The 18,963-nt window shown below is 36.6% G+C and overlaps 1 protein-coding gene across 3 annotated transcripts in view; it reads left to right on the top strand.

Annotated features, from left to right (window-relative positions):
- GMDS (GDP-mannose 4,6-dehydratase) overlaps positions 1–18,963 on the top strand; it is a 614,085-nt gene that overhangs the window by 482,032 nt on the left and 113,090 nt on the right. For all 3 annotated transcript variants that reach the window (XM_004753606.2, XM_045089644.1, XM_045089647.1), the window contains one exon: positions 9,056–9,174. In XM_004753606.2, coding sequence (XP_004753663.1) covers positions 9,056–9,174 — 119 coding nt within the window. The remainder of the gene's footprint in view (positions 1–9,055; positions 9,175–18,963) is intronic.

Below are 18,963 nucleotides of genomic sequence, written 5' to 3'. Positions count from 1 at the left end.
GTGAGTTTCCATATTCCAGGTGTTAGTCTGTGAATTACTGTTGCCCTCTTATAAGCCTAACACTGAACAAAGTTAAAGATAGACAGAGCTCTCTACATAGAAACTACAGGCCGAGATAGTAATGCTTATGTCAAAGACAAACATAGTCACTTCGTTACTATATTGAAGCAATCAGCTTATATTAGTCATTACAAGATAGCCCTTTGCAATAGATTTTTTCTAGAGAGGGCTGCAATAATCCCTCCCATTCAGCAGGCCCATTTGCTCTGTGACTCTACTACTCTTCTGATAAAGCAGGAGATCTGTTTCCCCTTTGTTGGAGTTTGGGTTGACCCTATAAACAGGAGTATGTAGAGGAAGTAACTCTGGGTCACTTCTAGGCCAAGGCCTCATGAGGCCTTGCAGCTTCTGTTTTGTAAAAAAGTTTGACCTAGATGGTGAGGGACCACATGGTTGGGGGACGTGTGAAGGAGAACTGAGGTGCATTTAGCATCAAGGACCCAGACCTGTGAGGGAGGCCAGTCCGATCACCTCGGCCACAGGGAGCGGAGATGAGCCATCTGCACCGAGCCCTCCAAAATTCCTAGCTCATAGACTCCTGAGCATGAAAAAGGTTTAAGCCACTACGTTTTAGGATGGCTTATTAAGCAGCATTAGACAAATGGGTTTATTTATATGTGGATTTCTCATTAAAGATTTTTCATATATTATCTTTATGGTCACATAATTTTGGGATATATATAATCAACTTAAAATAATTCATTATGCACTCAGAATATGTTATGCTAAACATACATACAAGCTGTAGATTTTGCTCAAATTAATTTTCAGTTCTAAGCGGCCACAAAATGATATTACATAGGATCGGAGACTATAGATACCTGTGTCAATACTGCCGGTTGGCATGGAGATGCTGCTGAAGGAGAAACCAGTTTCACTGTCAGTGCCATAGCCCTGGAGCTGAGAGACGATGCAGGCTGTGATCCGGGGAGGGGCAGAGAGGAGGCAATACTGCCAGACAGCACCATAGCAGCCTGGTGATTGATGGACTGTTCTGTGAGCAACGTGAACCACCCAAGGGCTGAAAAGGGAGGACATCCACATCCTGAAACAGAGAATATTATGAGTTTGAGGAGAGGGTTTAGAGAGAAGTTTTGAAATGCAGCAGCCAGCCGCCCTCAGTATGCTTTCCTGTATCTTCTCATACGATTCTTCAGCAAATGATCCCACTTTGTTTGAACAGTATTAATAATTGAAAAAGCACTACCCCCAGGATCTATACCAGAGGTGAAAGTGAAGAAAGGATTGCAAGAAGAAGAAAAGGAGCAAAACAGATGAATAACCCATATCCTAAGAAAAATACATGGCTGGAGCTCAGTTCATTGTCCTCCATAGCTTTCAGAAAATTATAGGCAACATGTTTGTGTTCGGTTTGCTAAACACAAAGGTGGGCAAATTACAGTCCATGGGCCAGTGAGTGTGTTTGTAAATAATGTTTTATTGGAATAAGCCATGCCCATTTGTTTCTGTTCTGTCTGTGGCTCATCTTGTGCCACAATAGCAGAAATGAGTACTTGTGTTAGGTACCATATGGCTCAGGAGCCTAAAATATTTACTACTTTGCCCTTTAAGAAAAAGTTTGCTGACCCTGGCTTAAAGAAAATAATTGAAAGAGTTAAGCTGGAAGTAATCAGGAAGGATATAGAAGAGAAAAAGGAAATCAGTCCAGAAACTGAAGCCACCTTAGCAACAAAATTTAAAATAAATGTTACTGAAAACAGGTGAACAAGCAGGAAGAAACCACATAAAATAATATGGAGAAGACCAAGCATAAAAATAATTAGATGGAGTATAACAGGCATAGAAGGCAGAAGAAAAGAGATACAACATGAGCATAATTGGTACACCTGGAAAGAAATGGAACAATAAAAGAGGGAAATATACTAAAAGATTCATAGAAGAAATAAGTACTTAACTTGAATCTGCATATGGTATGCCAGAAAAGTTCATTTCCAAATGATTCACATAAGACTAGGGGCTTTTAGGTTTTCAGTTCTCATCCAAGGATGAGGAAAACTAACCTCAGCCTTGGAATTTATAGATTGGTGTATGTGGCTGGAAGAAAAACACAAAGAGCAGGGCAGATTTTGACATAGCCTTTTTCTTTTGGTGCATATCAAACTAGAATAATACATTAACACCAAAAGTAAGAAGTAAAAGCTCTGTCACTTTCTAAATTGTGTTCTGTTGTTCTTATTAATTTATTATATAATGATTCTTTTCCTCCTTAGAAACTCAGGATCTTTAAAATGAAGATGAAGGACTCTTTATCAAATGAATCCACAAACCACAGTACATTTGGCCATGAAGAAAATTAATAGATGAAAAAGTCCTTAAGACCAGCCCCTGGTTTTATGCTAGATGGTTTTTTTTTTTTTTTTTTTTTTTTTTTAATTTTTATTTTTTATAAACATATATTTTTATCCCCAGGGGTACAGGTCTGTGAATCACCAGGTTTACACACTTCACAGCACACACCAAATCACATACCCTCCCCAATGTCCATAATCCCACCCCCTTCTCCCAAACCCCCTCCCCCCGGCAACCCTCAGTTTGTTTTGTGAGATTAAGAGTCACTTATGGTTTGTCTCCCTCCCAATCCCATCTTGTTTCATTTATTCTTCTTCTACCCACTTAAGCCTCCATGTTGCATCACCACTTCCTCATATCAGGGAGATCATATGATAGTTGTCTTTCTCTGCTTGACTTATTTCGCTAAGCATGATACGCTCTAGTTCCATCCATGTTGTTGCAAATGGCAAGATTTCATTTCTTTTGATGGCTGCATAGTATTCCATTGTGTATATATACCACATCTTCTTGATCCATTCATCTGTTGATGGACATCTAGGTTCTTTCCATAGTTTGGCTATTGTGGACATTGCTGCTATAAACATTCGGGTGCATGTGTCCCTTTGGATCACTACATTTGTATCTTTAGGGTAAATACCCAATAGTGCAATTGCTGGGTCATAGGGCAGTTCTATTTTCAACATTTTGAGGAACCTCCATGCTGTTTTCCAGAGTGGCTGCACCAGCTTGCATTCCCACCAACAGTGTAGGAGGGTTCCCCTTTCTCCGCATCCTCGCCAGCATCTGTCATTTCCTGACTTGTTGATTTTAGCCATTCTGACTGGTGTGAGGTGATATCTCGTGGTTTTGATTTGTATTCCCTGATGCCGAGTGATATGGAGCACTTTTTCATGTGTCTGTTGGCCATCTGGATGTCTTCTTTGCAGAAATGTCTGTTCATGTCTTCTGCCCATTTCTTGATTGGATTATTTGTTCTTTGGGTGTTGAGTTTGCTAAGTTCTTTATAGATTCTGGACACTAGTCCTTTATCTGATATGTCGTTTGCAAATATCTTCTCCCATTCTGTCAGTTGTCTTTTGATTTTGTTAACTGTTTCCTTTGCTGTGCAAAAGCTTTTGATCTTGATGAAATCCCAGTAGTTCATTTTTGCCCTTGCTTCCCTTGCCTTTTGCGTTGTTCCTAGGAAGATGTTGCTGCGGCAGAGGTCGAAGAGGTTGCTGCCCGTGTTCTCCTCAAGGATTTTGATGGATTCCTTTCGGACATTGAGGTCCTTCATCCATTTTGAGTCTATTTTTGTGTGTGGTGTAAGGAAATGGTCCAATTTCATTTTTCTGCATGTGGCTGTCCAATTTTCCCAGCACCATTTATTGAAAAGGCTGTCTTTTTTCCATTGGACATTCTTTCCTGCTTTGTCGAAGATTAGATGACCATAGATTTGAGGGTCTATTTCTGGGCTCTCTATTCTTTTCCATTGATCTATATGTCTGTTTTTGTGCCAGTACCATGCTGTCTTGATGATGACAGCTTTGTAATAGAGCTTGAAGTCCGGAATTGTGATGCCACCAACGTTGGCTTTCTTTTTCAATATCCCTTTGGCTATTCGAGGTCTTTTCTGGTTCCACTAGATGGTTTTTTTATATAATCATATGGCACCTGTTTCCCAACTATGTCATAGTAAGAGGGAGTATCCCCTGCTAACCCTCAGAACTACATATGTTGGTACTGCAAAGCATAAGGCCTGATCTAGTGCAAGACTACTTGAAGTCCTGACCTAAACTGTGCATACCAGGCTGTTATCATGAAAACAGCTACTGAACAAAGTTTAAAGACAAAATGTATGTGATTGGAACCCCAGCTGGCATTTTTTAATCAGGAATTTTAATATCCATTTTTTCAAATTCCTATGATTTTTATTAGAATTATTTCATAGACCTTCTCCCCTAATATATAGACTAATTATATGTTAATTAATCTATATATAGAATCATTAGATAATAAATTAATAAAAACATTGAAAAATCTTTTAAGATTTTTATGACAGTAGCACATAAAGCACAAAGCACAGGGCTGAAAAAGCAGCAGTCAAATAAACATAGTTAAACATAACCTTGATTAACAAATCTTGTTATTCATGGATGACAGCTCAGTTAATAAGTGTTTGTGGCTTGGATACTGAACTGGAGGTTAATGGCGAGGTAGAAGCAATTGTAGAATCCAGATTTTTAAGACAAACACACATCACACCCCAAAAGGCATGCATGGAATCAGGTGTAGTTAGTCGGCTGTGGTGATGTACTTTGGGTGTTCTCCTTCACTGGTCCAGCTGTGAACAGCCTCCAGAGCTACCAAATCAAGGAGAGAGGAATGATCCTTCACTGCCTACTTCCGCGTTCATGACTTGAATGGCCAAAGAGTAGATTGTGGGGGGCAGTGTTTTCACTCAAATTTTCTACAGTTTTATTTTGACTTCTCTTAATTAGATTTAGAAAACAGATAGCTTCTATCTATAATTATACAGTTAGAAAAGAACGCATGTCCGAATTTAACTAATACACAGCCATCTACACTCGGCCTTCAGAGGTCAATGATATGGCCTCAGATTTCTTCTCTACTTCATGTACCTTAAAAGCAAAATGAATGTGAGACATGATTTGAAAACTGCACTTTTCATTTGCCATTAAGGGACATTTTTATGTTGAAGAATCTGAAGCCTTGGTACATTCCTTAACTGATTGTCTTTCCTCCCTGTGGGATGGATTAAAAAGCAGGAGATTTTTTTGTTTGCACTGGTGATCAGGTCACGGCAGAAAGTAAATAAGTATCAGAGGAAGTGGATAAGTCAGTCATATCCTTAAAGGGCACTGAAAGAATGTGGGAAGAACTCTCTTTTTTCTCCTTCATTCCTTGAGAGACAAAGAGAGAGGACTGACATCTAAAACATGTAACCTCAAAATTGTTTCTATAGTCAGAAGCCAAAGCCGAGTGGCGATTTGATCACAGATTGTGGCCTGGCTGTGTCATGGGTCATATGTTCAGCATGTGAACAGGAAGGTGAGAAGTGGTGAGCTTTTGCCTCAGTTGTGCCATCCATCAGAGAATAAATGGACCAAATCAACGTGTGCAGCTGTATAAGGAGGTGAATGGCTGAGTACTTCTCACACAGGGGCCTTTGTGTCCTGGACATGATCTAGCATTATGATGGGATGCACTGGGCCTCGGCTTTGTGGCAAATTACTAACCCATTATCACACCAGAACACAAGATCATTTATCTTCTAATCCAGAATGTCACCTGTTCTTCATTTACCAGTCAATAACCATTAATTATGCTCGGTGGAAATTTAAACAAAGCCCTTTCCCTCTGTTAAAACCAGTAAACTATTCAGTAATAACAAATAAATCTGGAGTTGTATATCCTTTCCCTTCCCATTCCCAGACTTGAGTCTGGTACAATATGAACTCTACAGGAAATGCCTAGAAATTGATAGGTCAAAGGCCACAGATAGTCTGATGGAAAAGAAAAGAGCAGATTCTTGGCACTCACTTTAGTGAAAGTGAGAGGCTCCTACGGATCCCCAAATTCCTGTTGGGGAACAAAACAAGTACCAGGGAACTTGTGCCCAGTGTTTAAAGTAATCCACCATTAACCAGTAATCTTATTTTCTCCTTTTATTTTTAGCAAGCCCTTGCTTTCTTTCACATGACTAAAAATATAATTTTTTCAAAACCATTCTAGCACAACATAGTGTTTCAAAAGAAATAAAATAAGCTGAGCAGTCCTGAAAGACCTATTTTAAATGTTATTTTTAGAATGGAAATTTGAGTAAAACACATGTAAGTGTATACACTAATCCCTCAGAAAAATGTTCAAATAGAAATCCTAGCCAGAAGCATAATTTAGTTTTTCCTAAAAACTTTGAAAGTATTTTTAAAGAAAGCCAAAACAAGTGTGTGTGTGTGTGTGTGTTCGTGCATGTGTGTGGGTGGGTGGGTGTGTGTGCGTGTGCGTACACTCAAGGGAGATGAGAGGGTCAGCTTAGCTGGGGAAGGGTGGCCAAAGGGCAGGCTCAGTCCCAGTGAAGTCAACAATACTGTGTGCCATTGGTCACACGGAAACTCAGTGAGATAATATGAATTCATTCCAAGGACTAGACCTGGGGCTCTTGTGTGGGATCTGGAAGGAGTGGTCAGAGTTTCCAGACAGAGGAGAGAAGAGGGCATTCTAGGCCACAGGAACTGCACGTGCAAGACATGGAGACACAAGGAGCTAGCCCCCCACCAGATCTCTACTAATGCACATGTGCCTCAAGGCCCGCAACAAAAGACACCTCTGTGAGGACCTTAACAACAGAGGGTGTTGTCACAAGGCTTGGCCAGCAGACCTGGGCTGCATTTCAGACCCCAGAGCATTTTTAATAGTGGGCAAAAGCCCTGAGTTCAGGGAGGTACAAATATCTTGGCGACTCTGTGCTACATGGACTATCCCAATGAAGAGAACCTCTTGCATGTCCTGCCTTTTAAAAATGGATCAAGTATTATTATAAATACTAACCTTACTAGTGTGAATTTTTAAAGTGTTGTGACTCAGTTCATCAGCTGTGATCTCTTAATGCAAAATGACACCTGTAGATATTTTCATGAATGCCAGCAAAACTCCCTCCTAGCCAAGACACTTTCATTAATTACTTCTAAGTATGTTGCTGACCCCAATCTACTGCCATTGTCCCACCCAGTGTGCGTGCCTTGAAGCCACATAAAACTGCCAAAAGTCTCATCCTCCGTAAAACAAAAATAATATTGAAAAGTCTTATAATAGACCAAGAATACAAAATTTTCACAAGAAATAACTTTAAGTAAAAGATAAATATCTGGGTTTTTTTTTTTTTTTTTTTTTTTAGAAGGGTGCCACCAATTCAAGTGAATAAAGAGGAATTAAACCTTTTTGGGTTACATCCTCTGAGAAAGAAAGTGCTCCACTGCCTTCAGCAGCTTGTCTTTCAGCTGATTCAATACCAATGAGGGAGACGCCAATCTGAACAGTTTTCTTTAGATATTGAACCAGAGTGTAATACACATAATGTTGGGGACTGTGTTCTAGTGAGGTGCCTGTTATTTTCACCTATTTTATTTTGAAAAGTGGATGAAAGTGATGGAAAAAAACAGTTGTCGCTGTTGTTGGAAGCTTGGATTTTTCTTAAAGAGGCATGCTGCAATCACATACAAGCTATACTTTTGTGGTTTTTAATCTACATCTTCAATCTGTATAACAAAATCATTAAAATTAATGCACAGTTCCAAACTATAGAAATGATAGGCCTGTGTGCTGCTGATAAAAGTTGTTATAACCTACTGGAGCAGGGCTGTGATCATTGCCACCAGTTTGTGTCTGAGACACGCAACCGCACTATTGCTCAGCTAGACTTCTTGTTCCTATTGAAAAAGTGCACCACTCTGAAGCACACACTGAGCACCTGACCTTGAAATGCTGCCTGATGAATCCTGAACTCTGGTACATTCTTATTACCACCCAAATAACTTTTTTAAAAGTGGCAGTACTGTTCATTACATAATTGTTTTCCCTTTAATGATTCTTGATTTACTTTGCTTTTTGATGTCAACACCCTGAAAAATTTCTAACTTTATTGTTAGGAAATTTGGTTCTACTTTTGAGGAAGATCATCTGTCTTCAAATGACTTTTCCTTACCTTTTGTCCATGATGTTAAGGAAAATTGGGCAATTCTTTGTAAGCTCTTCTTTTCTTAAATATACTATAGAAAGTTTATTTGCCAGAGATGGTTTTGAATGTCTTGTTCCTCTAAATTATAGCCCAAAGACCTGCTATGTGAGAATCAAGGTGCCTAAAACATGTCTTCCAGCCTATTGGTGGGAACTTCTGTGTCCCAGGCATCTATGCTGAGATGTTCCCCTGATGCTTCTGATGCTCATTAAAGTTGGAGAACCACTACTGTGATGTTGAGAATATTGTTTTAAATTTATGGTTATTTTCTAGCTGTGCGTGTCAACGTATTCAAACAAGGAGGCCGTTAGACTGAGGTGACATTTAATTCCTTAACAGCCTATGTAAGTGAACCAAAACCTAAGCCAGAGTGAGTGCACTCAAATCCAACAAAAGGAACCTTAGGAACAACCAATCACAAACAGTTACCTCTGCTTTTTCAAATAAGGCAACGTGTAAACTATAGTCAATCACGTAATTCCTTTATTTTGCTTCAGTGTCTACTCTATGAAAACCCTACACCTAGTTCCTGTTGGTATAGCACTCTTAACCACCTTTGATTTAGTGCTGCCTTATTCAAATTGATGTATGTTCCCATAAAGTCTTGGGGGGGGATTAATATGCCTCAGTTTACCTTTTAGCAATGTCCATATCTAATTTTATTTTTTTACAGATTTTTTTATTCATTTGAGGGAGAGAGTGAGAGTGCACGTGTGGTGGGGATGCAGAGGGAGAGGTAGAATTCTAAGCTGACTGCATGCTGGAGCATAGCCCGATGTGGGGCTTTATCTCAAGACCCCAACATCATGACCTGAATCAAAACCAAGGAAATTGGCTTAACCCACCATGCTACAACCCTCCAGTTATATGTTTTTGATACAATCATGTTTCTCAAGTGACAGCTGGATGCAACTTTAACTTGGATGTGCCTCTCTCTCTTTCTAGGCTATGTGGCTGATGTTGCAGAATGATGAGCCAGAGGATTTTGTCATAGCGACTGGGGAAGTCCATAGTGTTCGGGAATTTGTAGAGAAATCGTTTTTGCACATTGGAAAAACGATTGTGTAAGTATGAATTGATTTCCGGTCACATATCAGACACTTGATGGCAGGTTTGCATGTGTGCTTGCTCTTCCAACTTGGTTTTGTCTTTTTCCCCTTTTAGTCTCTTATAGAGCAATACATGGAGTTTCAGTATGAAACAGGGGCTTTGTTCTGCATTACATCCAATCCCAGTTATATTTTATCTCTTTTCTTTTTAAGTTTTTAATTTTTTTATTTTTAAATTTTTTCTATGGCTGACACATGGTTTACTGTGATTTAACTGTAGGTAATCCTACTCTTACTAGATCAATGTGATAATATTATACAATTGTTTTTAATATTTTCATCTATATTTTAAAATTTTGAAACCACAAAAAAACTGAGAGAGAAATTTCAAATCCATTACAAACAGTCTTCTTTTCTTTGAACCATTGAGAGTAGGTTGCCAACCTGATGCCCCATCACCCCTGGACTTCTGTGTGTATTTCCTGTAAACAATGGTATTCTCCTACATAAACACAGTACAGTGGTATTCTCCTACATAAACACAGTACAATCATCAAAATTAGGAAATTCACAATGATAGGTTACAACTCTCTAATCCTCAGATTTCATTTGAGTTTTGCCAGCTGGGCCAATGATATGCTTTATACCAAAATGATCTAGTTTATAATCATGTGTTGCATTTATGTGCTCTGTTACACAGATTTTGGAGTGAAATTTTTGGAATGTTTGCAAGATTTTTCTGAAGTCCTTTATTATAGATGGAAAAAATTTTTTCTGGTAATTTTTTATTGTGTTAAAACATATATACACATACACAAAATTTGCTATTTTAACCATTTTTAAATATACATTTCAGTGACAATAAATATATCCACAATGTTATACAACTATCACCACCATCCATCTCCAGAACTTTTTCATCTTCCCCAACTAAAACACGGGACCCATTAAACAGTAACTTGCCATCCATCCCTCCCCCCAGCCCCTGGCAAACACCATTCTACTTTATATCTCAAAGAATTTGCCTACTCTTGGTACCTCATATAAATCAAGTTATATAGTATTGGTCCTTAGTGTTTGGCTTATTTCATAAAACTCAATATATTCAAGATTGATTCATGTTGTAGCCTATATCATCATTTCATTCCTTTTTAAAATTGAATAATATTCCATTATATGTATATGCTACATTTTGTTCATCCATTCATGAACACTGGGTCCCTTCCAGATTTTGGCTATTGCAAGTCATGCTGCTGTGACATGGATATACTGATATTCACTCGAGTTCCTTCTTTCAGTTCTTTTGAATATATAGTTAGGTGTAGAATTTCTGGGTCATATGATTATGTTTAACTTTTTGAGAAACTGCCAAACTGTTTTCCAAAATCCATTTTTGAAATATAAGAAAGGATTTCTACTTTGAGCTGTGATAGAATGACAGAAATCAGATTAAATCTCCTATCTTAAAAAAAAAAAAAGGAAACTATATAAAATATATGAAGTAGTTGTTTTAGACATTGGACAATAGGTAGTGCAGGTCTGTGATCTTTGATAGAAAAGAAACAAATGAGGTGACCCCTGCAATCACTCTGGGCCTCTTCCTGGAGGCACAGTCTTAACCATGAAACATGAAAGAGGCACTCCAACAGAGAAAACTGTTTTGCTGAGTTGAGGAGGTAGTCAGAATTTAGAGTCTGAGTCAACGAACATTAGGGGGCAGAGTTCTAGAAAAGTGGGCTCTCCAAAGAAAAACCTCCAGAAATCTGTATAAGGACCCCATTCAGTTTGTATTGAATAATAAGAAGTAACTTAGATGAAGAACTCTCTGGGAGCTGGGAACTGAGCATTCTTCAGAGCTTACTCAAGTCTAGGAATCATTTGCATTTCAGCCAGTCTCAGTGGAGAGAACTTTTTCATCACTCAGAGAAGTGATACCAATTCTAAAGCACTATGTCTCAATAATGTGGCTAATCCTGAGAGTAAAGGCTACTCCAGACTTAGACTAACAAACTTTAAGTACAAACTTCAAAAGGACACAAGGAACAAACCTCTACCATAACAAAGCCCAGCATTCTTCAAAAGAAGAGAGTAAAATCTAGACTCATAACATAAATTGCTTAACATTCAACATTCAATAAAAAAGAATGAGTAGGACTGTCAAGAAGCAGGAAAATATGGCCTATAACCAAGAGAAAAACCAATCAGTAAAAACATTCTGGGGAATAATAGAGATGATGTTATAAGCACTCAGAGATGTTAAAAAGCTATTATAACTACACTCAAATATCTTAAGAAAAATATGGGTTTAGTGAGAAGAGTGAGAAAATATATATTTAAACATAGCTAGATGGAGCTTCTAGAGATGGAAAATTAAATATCTGAAATGAAAACTTCACTGTTGGTATCAAGAACAGATTAAATATTGCAGAAGAAAGGATTGTTGAACTATAAGTATATAGAAGTATAATATTAGAAATTATCCAAGATGAAACATGGAAGAAAAAAAAAAGGCTGGAGAAGGAAAAAAAAAATAAAAGAGAACAAACAAAAAATAACAGAGTCTCAGTGATCTGTGAAACAATATCAAGCTACCTAACATGTGTAACTGGAGTCCCAGGAGGAAAAGTGGGTAGATCACAGAGGAAAAATTAAATATTGGCCAAAATCTCCCCAAATTTGGTGAAAACAATAAAATCACAGATCCTTAAGAGACACTGTATCCCAAACAGGATTAACACAAAGAAAATTTCACCAGGGCCCATCATAGTCAAATTACTGAAAATAAATGCTGAAGAGAAACTTTTAAAGGCAGCCAGAGAAAAAAGAGAACTGTTTACAGAGGAACAGATAAAAGAAAGTTTTGTTATCAGAAACTATGTAAGACGAAAGACAGTGGAGTAACAGTTTTAAACTGCTGAAAGAACCCTACAACCTAGAATTCTATACCCAGAGAAGCTGTTTCAAAAATGGAGGTGAATTAAAGATTATTTTCAGACAAACAAAGGCCAAAATAGAACATTGATAGCAGACATTTAGAGAAAAGAAAAATGATAAGAGTTCTAGGTGTGGATTTCTAGGGGGGAATGAAGATCAAAAGAAACAATAAATATGTTGGAAAACAGAAAAGGTTTTTTCCCTCATTTTAAAATTTCTTTAAAAAGAAATTGGTTAGAAGCAAAAATCATAATGCTTATTATGAAATTTCTAATATGCATAAATAAATTATATGACAACAGTAGCATAAAGTATGGGGCAGGATAGAAGCATTTCATTATTTTATTGTTTGTAAGATTCTTAAACTAGATGCAAATTGATATAAAATTATTCAGAGATAATCTGAAGTAAGTTGAAGTGCATACTACAAACTCCAGAGAAACTACTAAAAACAAAATAAAAAGTAGCAATAAAGCAATAGTAGAGTTAAAAATGGAGTCCTTAAAAAGTGTTTCATCTAAAAGAAAGAAGAAGAGACAATAGGAACAAATAACAGATGGGACAAATATAAAACAAATAACTATATTGATGATTAGGTCCATTAAATTCTCTAAAAACAAAGAAACAATTTGTTGCACTTGATAAAAAAGCTATATGCCATCTACAAGAGACACACATTAAATATAAACATACACGTGAAAAATAAAAAGATGAAAAGAGAGAAAATGCAAACACTAATCCATAGGGATCTGGAATGGCTATATTTATATGTGACAAATTAGACTTCATCAAATTAGAAGGTATGAGTCATTTCATAATTTAAAAGGGATCAATTCATCATGAAGACATAGCAATTTTAAATGTATATATACCTTATTACCATTAGTTCAAAATACTAACAGAACTGAGGAAAAATAGACAAACCTTATATTTGAGTACTTCAACACTCTTCTGTGGATAGAAAAAACTAGAACAACATAATAAGTCTACTTGACCAAATTGACATTCTTAGAACATACCACCCCCCTAGCCCAGAGCAGCAGAATACATATATGTTCAAATGTACCTGTAACATTCACCATATAGACCATATTCAGTGCCATAAGAGAAGTTTATAAATTTTGAAGTATTAAAATTACAAGAAGATGTTTTCTGACCAAAATGAAATTCAATTAGAAATTAACAACCAAAAAAAAAAATGTTTAAGATCCCCAAGCATTTGGAAACTAAACAACACACTTCTAAGTAATTCACAGGCTAATGAAGAAACCACAAAGGAAATTATAATATATTTTAAACTAAATGAAATGGGAACAGCATGCCAAAATTTGTGGGATCTAGCTAAAGCAGTGCTTCAAGAGAAGTTTGTGACTTTGAGCACCAATATTGAAAAAAAAAAAAAGATCCCGAACCAGTTGTCCATTGTAAGAAGTAACTTCCCTTGTAAGAAGCCAGAAGAAGAGCAAACTAAACCCAAAGCAAACAGAAAGAAGAATTGATAAATGTAAGAAGAGAGATTGATGAAATAGCAGAAAAACTGGAGAAAAATCAGTGCAACCCCAACCTGGATAAACTTTCATCCAGACTGATCAGGGGAAAAAGAGAAGACATATTATATGTATTAGAAATGAAAGAAGAAACATCACTACAGATCCTGCAGATATTAACAGAATAATAAGGATATATTATGAAAAACTTCTGTCAGTGAGTTTTTCAAACTAGAGGAAATGGACAAATTCTGTAAAAGATACAACATTGCCAAAACTGACTGAAGAGAAAAATAGAAGTCTTGGTTCTATCTCTTAGAAAACTCAATTTTGAGTATTTAAGAAAGAAAATAATACCCTTCCTATAAACACTTAGAAAAGAGAATACTTCCTAACTCATTTTATTTGGCCAACATTATCCTGATACTAAACACAAAAACTGTTTAAGTGTGTGCAGACTAGTATTCCACATAAACACAGAAACAAAAAATCATTACAAAAATATTAGCAAATTGAATCTATCAGTATATAAAAAGTTGATATATCATGACCAAGTAGGATTTGTACTAGGAATCCAAAATAAGTTTACAATTTAAATATCAACATAATTCACTGTATTTTAAAAAACGGAAGAGAGAAACCATGTGATTTTTTTCAATAGTTATAGAAAAAGCATTTGAAAAAAATTTAATGACTATTTATTATTAAAGGAAAAAAAAACTTTCAACACACTAGGTAGGAACTGAAGGAAATTTCCTCAAGTTGATAAATAGCCTCTGAGAAAGCCCCACAATTAACATCATACTCAATGTTGACAGACTGAAGGCTTTTCTCCTAAAAATCAGGATCAAGGCAAGGATGTCTCCTTTTATTATTCCTTTTCAAAACTGTTTTGAAGATCCAAGCCAAAAATAAAACAAGAAAAAGAAATGAAAGGGAGAACTATATCTGTCTTTATTCACTGATAGCATGATGGAGTACATATAAGTATTCTACCACTGAAGTAACTACTAAAACTAACAGGTGTATTTAGCAAGGCCACAAGATACAAAATCTGTACATAAAAATCAATTTTACTTATATGTATATAAAAACACTGATCAGAGAAACCAAAATAGCTCTAAATAAATAGAGGAATATACTATGTTCTTGGATTAGAGGACTGTATGTTGATAAGATATAGATTCTCTTAGAATCTTAAAATCAGTCTATAGATTGAGTGCAGTCCCAATCAAAATCACAGACATTTTTGGTAAAAACTGACCCGCTGATTCTAAAATTTATATGGAACTGCAAAGGATCTAAAATCATTTTGAAAAAAAAAAAAATCAAACTTCCTTTAGCACTTAATCTGCATGATATTGACATAAGGATAGATTTATAGATCAATGGAACAGAATATAAAGTCCATAAATAGACTCTTACTTGTACCACCAATTAAATTTTTACAAAGATATCAGGGCAATTATTGGGGAAGGATAGTCTTTTTAATAAATGGTGTTGGAATCCTGAATAGCCATACTATGGGGGTAGGGAGTGAAACTCAATCCATAAATCATACCATACAGAAGTTAACTGAAAAAGGATTATCAATAGAAACGTAAGAGTTAAAACTAAAAAACCATTAGATGAAAACATAGAGGAAAGGTTTTGCAGCTTCAAGGTAGGCAAAGATACCCTTGTTTCTCTACTAGGTTGAATTATAAGAGTTTTTATGTTTTATGTTCTCTCAGTCCATGACTGCCTTTTCAGTTTCTCAACAGTGCCTTTCAAGTAGCAAAAATTTTACATATTCATGTAATGCAATTTATTATTCTTTATGGCTTTTTGGTTTCTGTGTGTGTTTGCAGTGAATGTTTATATCAACTTGGGGTGAAGCCAAGGATTTCTTAGGACACCAAAATCAAGAGCCATGAAAGGAAAAAAAAAAATGACAAACTGAATATCACAATTAAAAACCTGCTTTTTGAAAGTGACCATTAGGAAAATGAAAAGACAATCATGATCTGGGAGAAAATAAGTGTAATACTTATATCAGACAAAAAAACTTCTATCTGGACATGCAAAGATCACCTATAACTCAAAAATAAAAAGACAAATGACTCAATTTAAAAATGGGTCCAATATCTGAACAGATAACCTCACACAAGAAAATATACAATTAGCTATTTAGCACATGAAAAGATGCTCAACAAGACTAGTCAACTGAGAAATGTTCATGAAAAGCACAATGTAACACCACTACACCCCCATTAGAATGATCACCATGCCCAAGTACTGTTGAGGATGCTGAAACAGCTAGAGCTCTCATACATTAGTGATGAAATATAAATGGTACAACCACTTTGAAAAACAGTTTGGCTTTCTTAAAAAATCAAATCTATATTTATCACATGACCAGCAATTTTCCCAGGCATTTACCAAAGAAAAATGAAAATGTATATCTACATAGAGTCTTATACATGAATATGTTTAATGGCTTCATTCCTAATAAAGCATTGCCTTCTCTAACATTCAATCAACGAGTAAATGAATAAACAAATGTTATGTATCTGTACAGTGGAATACTATTTAGTTACAGAAAGGAGTGGACTAGGATGAATTTTAAAATCTAGTGATTTTAAAATCAAGCATCATTACTTAGTGAAAGAAGGTCAGCCACAATTATACAGTATGTACTGTATAATTCTATCTATATGATATTCTTGGAAAGAATAATTTGGACTGATCGAAAGCCAATCAGTGATTTTTTGAGTGAGATGGACTGAGTTTGGGTTGATGACTGGGAAAAAGAACAGGGAAATCTTTTAAGGTGGTAGAAATGTCTCATATCTTGACTATAGTGGTGATTGGATGAATGCAGGCATTTTTCAAAACTCATCAAACTATACCCTTGTTAAATATTTTATTATTTGTAAAATATACCTCAATATAATTGATTTTTTTAAATAAAAGGATTAGAAAACAAGGAACTTTAAGAGCCTATCATCAAGGAATATTTAAGTGAATTTAATAAAGTGTTATCACACTATTTGAAATAATGCTTAAGAGGACTTTGAATAACATAAAGTATGATGACAACAATCTTAAACTAAAAAAAAAAAAAGGATACAAGTTTAGATCTGTTGTATGATCTAAACTCTCTAAGACTATGCCTATAAAAGATTAGAGGAAAACGTGCCAAAAATTTAACAATGGCACTTTCTACATTGTAGAATGTAGAAAGTGTGTGTGTGTGTGTGTGTGTGTATAGTGAATGTTTATATCTACTATATATATTGCTCTGTATCCAAACTGTCTGTGAGGAACTTGTATCCTTTTTTAGTGAGAACTCATGTTATACACATTTTTTAAAAATATCAGGTAGTATTATAAATGAATCCCCAAAGAAGACTCTTTTTTTTTTAATTTTTTTTAAAAGATTTTATTTATTATTTGACAGACAGAGATCACAAGCAGGCAGAAAGGCAGGCAGAGAGAGTGAAGGGGAAGCAGGCTCCCCACCGAGCAGAGAGCCCGAAGTGGGGCTAGATCCCAGGAGCCTGAGATCATGACCTGAGCTGAAGGCTTAGGCCTTAACCCACTGAGCCACCCAGGTGCCCCAAGAAGACTCTCCTTTGGAAAAGTGGATGAGACTTGGCCTTTCTCCCATCTTGAAGATAATGTTTGCAGTCACCAGGCCATTCTCTGACCTGTACTCCCATGATCCAAATGCCTATTTTCTGACCTAGCACAGTCCCTCACAAAGTAGGATGCTATTCCAGGAGATGTCGATGAAAGCATTCCATGTCTAGTTCATTTAGAAAATACTGAATATTATAAACCCCCTTGGAGAATTGCCAGTAAAGAAACTGTTTAACTTTGTTTAATTCAGCATTTTCCAAGCTTAATTTTTAAGTTTATATTAAAAGCTTACACAAACAAGAGTTCTGTGGATCACCCTCTGGGAAATGTTCTTCTGTCATTCAAACCTGAATACCAGATACCTATTAAGTCTGACTCCTTCCCTGTCTTCAGAAGTAGTACTTGCCATTGGCAGTTTCTCCGAAAAGGTACAGTAAAGCAGTTGAGTCGGTTTTACTAAAATCTATTTCAAATTTCAGGCAGTGGACTTCATTTTGTTTCAAAAGGCACACTAACCACAAATCAAGCTTTTAGTGGTATATTAAAAATTGTCTCTGAGTGGTATATAACATTTTGGTAAAGTACAAAGTTTTTTTTCCAAATTCTTCCAGAAAAAGAGATTGATATGAGGTGCTAATCACTTTGTCACTTTTGTAAGAGTCTTCTGGGTGGCCGAGCATCACCCTGGCAGCACTCACCTGCCTAGTGCCCAGGACCTGCTCCAGGTCTTTCTGTGTTATACCATTGGAGTTGTGGGAACAGAATGCTTACAGTGCATATTCTTCATAGTTTGTCTGAAAATATCAAATTCCTTCTCAGGGCTAGATAATAAAATCATGATGGTTTTGTGAATGCTGTCTGCAAGTTCTGTTCTATTGTTTGTTTTTTTTCAATTTCCTTCCTCTGGATCTTCTTAGGGCCCCATGCATCAGCATACCGATCTCAGCTGGAGGAAGAGCAGGGAAGCCACAGGCAATTTCATGTGCTAAGGCCAAGCCTGCTCCTTGGGCTTCAGAGTCCCTGCTGCAGCTGTGAGCTCTGACAGGCCAGCAAGTTCTTCTTGGGAACAGTGTCCACACAGTCAGAAAGCAGGCAGAAAGGAGCAAAGAAAACACACTGAGATCTAAACAAAGCTGGGAAGGCCAAGGATAGTATTGTACCTCAGTAACTCATAGATTATAATTTGCAGAAATATGCTTTTCTAAACTCTTCAGGAGGGCAGACCTCTTTCTCCCAAGGATGCTGTTTTCATTTCTTTATATCAGACTTCCTAGCTTTCATTCCGAAGACATTCGTCCTTCTGTCTACACAGCCTGGCATGCTATTGTGTTGTAAAAGCACCATCTTCCCATCCTCGTGCCACATCCCCTGAGCTTGAATCCCAGCCCCATAGCTACCAAAGAGAGTCATTTACGATCACTGTGTCTCCATTTTCCCACCTGCAAAATGGGGATAATAGAATACTGACTTCACAGGGATGAGGTAAAGAGTAAATGGACTAAAAATATATGAAGCCCCTAAAACAGTGCCTGATGCTTCAAAGCTCTGTATAAGTGTTTGCGATTAATAAATGGGTAATTGACTGAAAATAAGGGATAAATAAAATGTGAGAACAGTAACATTAGACAACTGGTTTTATGTGTGGAGACGAGAAATGTTTTACGTTGGTGTGACCAGGCAGAACTGAGTGCAGACACTCATTGGAGAAAGGTCACTGCAGGGGAAAGAACACACTTGCCCACCTGTAGGTGGATAGAGG

This window comes from Mustela putorius, unplaced genomic scaffold (assembly GCF_011764305.1).
Source record: "Mustela putorius furo isolate JIRA1106 unplaced genomic scaffold, ASM1176430v1.1 tig00000117_pilon_pilon_pilon, whole genome shotgun sequence".
In the NCBI taxonomy this organism is placed as follows: Eukaryota; Metazoa; Chordata; class Mammalia; order Carnivora; family Mustelidae; genus Mustela; species Mustela putorius.
This window is presented reverse-complemented; position numbering and strand designations above follow the sequence as displayed.